Source organism: Vicugna pacos, chromosome 10, assembly GCF_048564905.1.
Source record: "Vicugna pacos chromosome 10, VicPac4, whole genome shotgun sequence".
In the NCBI taxonomy this organism is placed as follows: domain Eukaryota; kingdom Metazoa; phylum Chordata; class Mammalia; order Artiodactyla; family Camelidae; genus Vicugna; species Vicugna pacos.
This window is the reverse complement of record NC_132996.1, coordinates 4,735,089-4,741,088: the sequence shown is the minus strand read 5'-3', so window position 1 is coordinate 4,741,088 and position 6,000 is coordinate 4,735,089. Positions and strand designations below refer to the sequence as shown.

At 41.9% G+C, this 6,000-nt stretch overlaps 1 protein-coding gene across 2 annotated transcripts in view; it reads right to left on the bottom strand.

Annotated features, from left to right (window-relative positions):
- Positions 1-1,975: 1,975 nt before the first annotated feature.
- PDGFD (platelet derived growth factor D) overlaps positions 1,976-6,000 on the bottom strand; it is a 221,954-nt gene continuing 217,929 nt past the window's right edge. For both annotated transcript variants that reach the window (XM_031675363.2, XM_031675362.2), the window contains exon 7: positions 1,976-4,251. In XM_031675363.2, coding sequence (XP_031531223.2) covers positions 4,126-4,251 — 126 coding nt within the window. In that variant the 3' untranslated portion in view covers positions 1,976-4,125. The remainder of the gene's footprint in view (positions 4,252-6,000) is intronic.

Below are 6,000 nucleotides of genomic sequence, written 5' to 3'. Positions count from 1 at the left end.
AACTATGGTACTTGGGAGATATCCGTGTGTTATATTAAGTTTTAAAGGCCTGTGTAGTCTCTAAGTTGATCGTTAAAAAACAACAGAATTTAAGTGAACGTCAATAAAACCAGTGAATTATAAATAATCTCTTTTCAAGCATATTTGATCAAAGCTGTCAAGAAGCAAAATTGTATTTCCTAAGATTTCAGGCATGAATGCTAATCTGTGAATTTTAATTTCAAGTTCTACCAGAGGACGTTAGGAGAATATAAACAATTTGGACATCTGTTGAGTTGTTCTTGGAATAAAACTGGACAGACACATGTAAAAATTGAAGTTATGTAAATGACCTACTCTGCAGAGCATTATGTGATCCGTGCCCCCCGCTCTTCCCCCCACACTGTGACTCACACATTCGCTGGTATTTCCGATGGTAAAACTGATTCTTACCACAGGATAAATGTCTCTACTCCCTTTCCCCAAACAACCCAGAACCACTAAACTAAATAAAGTGGCAGAGTTTCGCCCAACACCGTGCAGCTGCCGTCTTGTCTTCAGTGGGATGGAGAATGAAAACTGAGCTACATGTTAAAGCAAAAGGTTTTTGGAGCAAGATGAGCTCTCTTTTTGCTTTGCCCCTGCCCCCAACAAGTCACACACCAAACACTATGGAAGCACAGCCCCAAAATGGTCCATAGAGTGGCAGACTTGTCACCATACCCAACGCCTTCTTCTAGCTCTCTCTCTGATGCACCATGAAACTTGCAGCCCCCGCCTGCTGGGAGGGAAAGCCGCCGACGCCCTCAGATCACAGGAATCCTTACAAATGCCACCAGACTGACCATCTGCCTCAGCATGACTGGATACGGCCTATAACTTACTGTCCATCTGCAAGTGCTCATGTGATGAGGGAAAACGACATAGGGCCTTCAAATCCATTATTTTAAAATACTTTGGACATTTGAATGTATCTTTTAGTTCAGGCATTACCTGGAGGGGGTTGTTTGTTTCCAAATAATGAAATAAACTCATATTGCTTAAAAAAAACCAAAAAACTGTGCTGGTGACACACACCCGCCAGCTGGGGTGTCCATGTAGGTGGGAAGAGGTGAGAAGGTGGACCTAAGGGAACTGTGTCTGTCTTATTACTGATTTCAGGCTCACAAGGAAGAGAAAGTCTGTCAACTCTCTGAAGCAAGGAATGTCAGAAGAGAATATCTCATAATGAAAGAATATCTTTCATTATTCAGTGGGGGGGGTGGCGGCGGTGGCGGGGGGTGCAACAAACAGTCAAAGAGCAACCACAGCAGCAAGGAAACAAAATCCAAGTCCTGCCTCACTTCCGGTTTCCTGCGGCTTTCAGGACGGAGACAGAGTCACGGCTTGCTGCCAAGGACCGATGTTCTAAAAACAGGCTCCCCCAGATCACCCCATCTGGTCACTCCGAATAGCCCTGTGCTTTTGGGGAAGTAAGTTTGTAACGCTGTACACCTTTGAAAACTGCAGTAGAATACGAAATAGTGGAGTCGTTTTGTTCATAAGCAATATTTATTTTTCATGAAGATAAGAGGCATATTACATTTACTACAGAAAACGCTATGTGAGGAAAAAGCTGCATGTTACCGATACGACCAAAAAAAAAAAATAACCCACCAAAAACCAAAACACATAAAAAATTCCACTTACGAAAGTGTTCTGCCCTATTAGAACATATCAAATGGAAGGCATGATTCCAGGTGAGTGAGCCGTGCGGAAATGTGGATTTATTTGGCTTTGTTTTGAAATGTAATTTGTACGGCGGGCTTTTTATTCCTTTGATGGCAATGAAACAGATTTATTGGCTACACGTTGGAAGGGCAAGAGATAACAGATAACCAAGGGAGAAGTTTTAATAAAATACTCAGGAAAAGAAAAAAGAAGTGAGTGAATATGCCTGCGTACATCTCAGCTAATAAATAAAAAGTACAGATAAGGCTTTAGCTGAAAACCATCCTGGTTATTGCAGCCTGGAAGGTTTATTGAAAGTTGGGTAGAATGCTCTATAATTTTTCATACTTAACAGCTGAACAAGCCAGAGGGACAGAACATACGTTTTGATTTTGGTACAGGAAGCCGATGTCCTCATAGGAAGCCTGCAAGTGGCCGTGGAAGGGGAAGGGTAGTTCTTGACTGTTGAGTGTCTGCCTCAGCTATTTCTGATCGTGCTCTGAGATTCTGGACAACAGAACAATTAGAGTGGGGTTTATTTTTAAGAGTCATCCCCTGAGGGGAAAACTGGACACTGGTAGGGAATTTTTGAAAGCACGTCTTCAGCAAGCACCAGCCTTTCATCTCAAAGAGCCGAGCAGAAATGAGCTCCCGGGGAGAGTCGTGAACCTGGTCCTGAAAGCACCTGCCCAGAAATCCAAGTAGACTTAGGCCACTCATCTGACACTGGGACTTCATGAACCCGGGTCCCAGACCCCGCACTCAGCTTGGTTGTAGTCGGCAGGGCCTGGACTCAGGGAAGCATCTGGCTCTCCTTTTTTCTTTCAGAGTAGGAAGAAAAATGTCATTCTCTCTGAGCAGCTCCTGAGCTATTTCGATTTCAGTGATGCTCTCTGAAGAGTCTGGCTTTGGAGAAGGGCGGATCACTTCCCATGCCTGGAGTCCACCTCTAAAGTTGTAACAGACTCTAAGGGGCCAGGGAGGAAAAATCACTCTAAGTACCAACTACTGCCACCACTGTAAAACCAGCTTCCTAGTGGGAGGAAAGGGCCAAACTTGCGTCCCCACGATCTGCAGCGTGGCTTCTAGAACAAGCTCCATAGATTTGGAAAGAACCAGAGACCTCAGCTCTCGTTTCACTTAGTTCAGAAACCGGAATTCATCTGAACTGGATGTTGAGCATCTGATTAGGAATTTACATCAATATAGGTGGGTTGTTTTAATACACAAACATTTATAGCGTATAAATAATCCATGATGGCTTGTCAAATATAAAAGGCCATTGTAAATCTGTCTGCATATGGGAGACAGGCCCACAAAAAAGCAAGATACATAAAATTAATCGGCATGGTTTGGAGAGTTTGAATCCATTATGAAATAAGGTCTCTAATCAAGCATTCCATCTGACTCTCAGTTACGTTAATATTTCAGTGCTCACTCTGTGACTTTCACCTGCCCGAATTTTTCAACGAACACAATTTTGAAAGGCTCGTACAGAGTCCCCATGCCACTCTCCCAAGAAGTTACTTTGGTGGAGAGGTTTCTGAAAAGCAACAATTCAAAGTTCTGCTGCAGCTTATAAACTGTCTCTCATAGGATTATAATAATAAACCTTGTGAGAGAGTGTTTTTGAGACAGGTGGTAATGAATTTGCATGCCTCAGCAAGATGCATAAAATGAAGACTTCATGACTTTATTTCGAAAGCACCTATATTATTATGGCATGCATTGGAGACAGGTAGTTATAATCTACACAGGGAAGCATGCACGTAGTACATCTCACGGGAAAAATGCGCAAGAATGTGCCTTTTGCCAGACACCACGTTTTTCCTTTTTTATAATTAAGATGTATACATGAAAAAAGCTCATCTATTGATTCTTAATATACAAGGTCCTTTCTTTAAAAGAGCAAGATTTGAACTTGTTTTGTGATTCAAAACATCGAAATAAACAAATGAAGCTTCCAAATCTTCCAAAGACACGTTTTCGTGTATTTACATCCCTTATTTTGTCAGATTTTAAGGGGCTAAATAACTCAACCATATGTGAGCTCTGGCACACCTGGTGATATATGATGAATAAACCATTTGTTCTATTTACACATAGATGTGGAGATATATATATATATATATATATATATATATATATATATATATATATAAATGTGTGTGTGTGTGTGTATATATATATATATATATATATATTCTCAGACACTATTATTAGATGTAATCTTATATTCTCGGATACAGAGATGGACGATATACCTTTCTACTTGCCGTGGCACTAACAAAGCTAGGCTGGAACTCAGCAGCCACTTGCGTTCATTGCTTTGCAGGCTAATAGTAAGTTCGGCTGCCGGTGGGAAAGGGACCTCTTACCACACCCTCCTTAAAATAAAGGTTCTGCTGTGCTTAATGCAGGTACGTGCTCGTTCTTTCATCGAGGTGGTCTTGAGCTGCAGATACAATCGCACCGCTCATGGTGATCCAACTGGATGTCAACGAGCGCCATGTGCTTGGCTCTGCCCCTCCTCTTGAAATGGCCAGGCTCAAACTTTAACACCTAGGACAAGAAGCACATCTCCTGTTAGAAAGCCTCTGGTGCGTAACTCGACTACACACTACTTACTTTCTTTATGACAACTGGTCTTTAAGCCTTTGAAGAGCCAGCGAAAGCTATGGGCTTGCTAAGAGAATGCACACATGTAAGTATTGTTGCAGACAACCATTAACTCCTTGAAGTAATGGAGTCCACTGATCACAGAGTAACGCCCCCTGCATGGCCTACCTGCAGCAGCAGGGTGGCCTTGGGTGTCCTAGCAGGCACTTATCGATAGCTGTCTAAGGGCCTGTTTTGTGACAGGTGCTGTCCCAAATATTGCCAGAAGGGTTCTTCTCCAAAGCATGTGCCACAGAGAAATAAAATACCGAGCATATTATTACCTCTGTGGACAGGAGGACAAATAAAGTCACGAACCCAATGTGCTGGTAGATGTAAAAAAGGATTTTACCCTGATGAAGGGCATTCGTGGCCGTAAATCACTGAAAATGTGTTTATGTTCTTATGTCCTTACATAACATACATAACGTATTATGTTATGATATAACACCTTTCACAGTTCAAAACAGATCAAGCTCCACCAAAACCCTTTTACATTAACGCCTGTCTATCAATACAACATATTCAGTTATCTATACACACATATTTATTTTTTCTCTTTAGATTCTTTTCCATTATATGATTATAAGAAATTGAATATAGTTCCTTGTGCTACACATTAGGTCCTCGCTGTTTATTTTCATATAGTAATGTGTGTCTGTTAATAATACATTTCTTAAGTTCATAAAATACATCTTTAATTTTTGAATTAATAAGGTTAAACACAATTTTTCAAATTATTAAATTTAAAGCTCACCCTTCTTCCCAAGTGTGACCTTGACTAGAGTCAAACATCACATTTTACGCTGCATTACACACTTGTTTTCCATCTACTCCGTAGTCAGTTTGTTTTTTTCTTGATGTTCTTAGGTTCCTGTTAGCCTTTATTTTCGATTTTGTTCTATTTTCCTTTTTTGACATTCAACTCTGCAGGACACCACCATACAATTATGTAGCATTTTACAGTCTTTAACGAATTTGCACAGACACGCTACTCCTTTGCCCTCGGACGAACCACGTCACACTGTTAGAGACGGTGTCCTCATTCACGCTTTGTAGATCGGAGAACTGAGATTCCAAGGAGGCCCAGTGACTTGTCCCGGGTCTCCCGGCCCCTTGGACCTGGGAGCAGGGCTTTGTCCGCTAGGCTCCGAGCACACTTGGACCCAAGAACCCAACGCCTCTCTAATGTGGCCACGATTTTCTTTTGTGTCTCAAAGGTGGGTTGGGTACCACATGTGAACTGGGATGGTGACCTGATGGCTGGGTCTAGGTGAAGATGAGCTGCGGGGAAATTGGACTTTCAAGTCTGTTTAACGTTTCATGGCATTCCCCCGAGTTTTTACTGTAGGTTGTTATTCCCAGCAATTTTCTCATCCTTACATCACCTGCCTCAAGTCATAAACAAACCCAAACCTCCTACTAGGAGAACCAGGCCTCGAGTCTCAGGCCTCACACATCCCCTTGACTTCAGCATTTAGCTCCATGGAAGTTCCTGGCGCACTGCATTTTTCAGTGTCAATAAAACTAAAGAGCCTGGATTCTGCAAACACAGAGTGGAACACCAAGTCCTATTTGTAGAAGAGCTTCAAAAGAACACTTATGAGTATAAAATGGGTGGGGAGGGAAAAGAACATTCTAGGAGAGTTCATG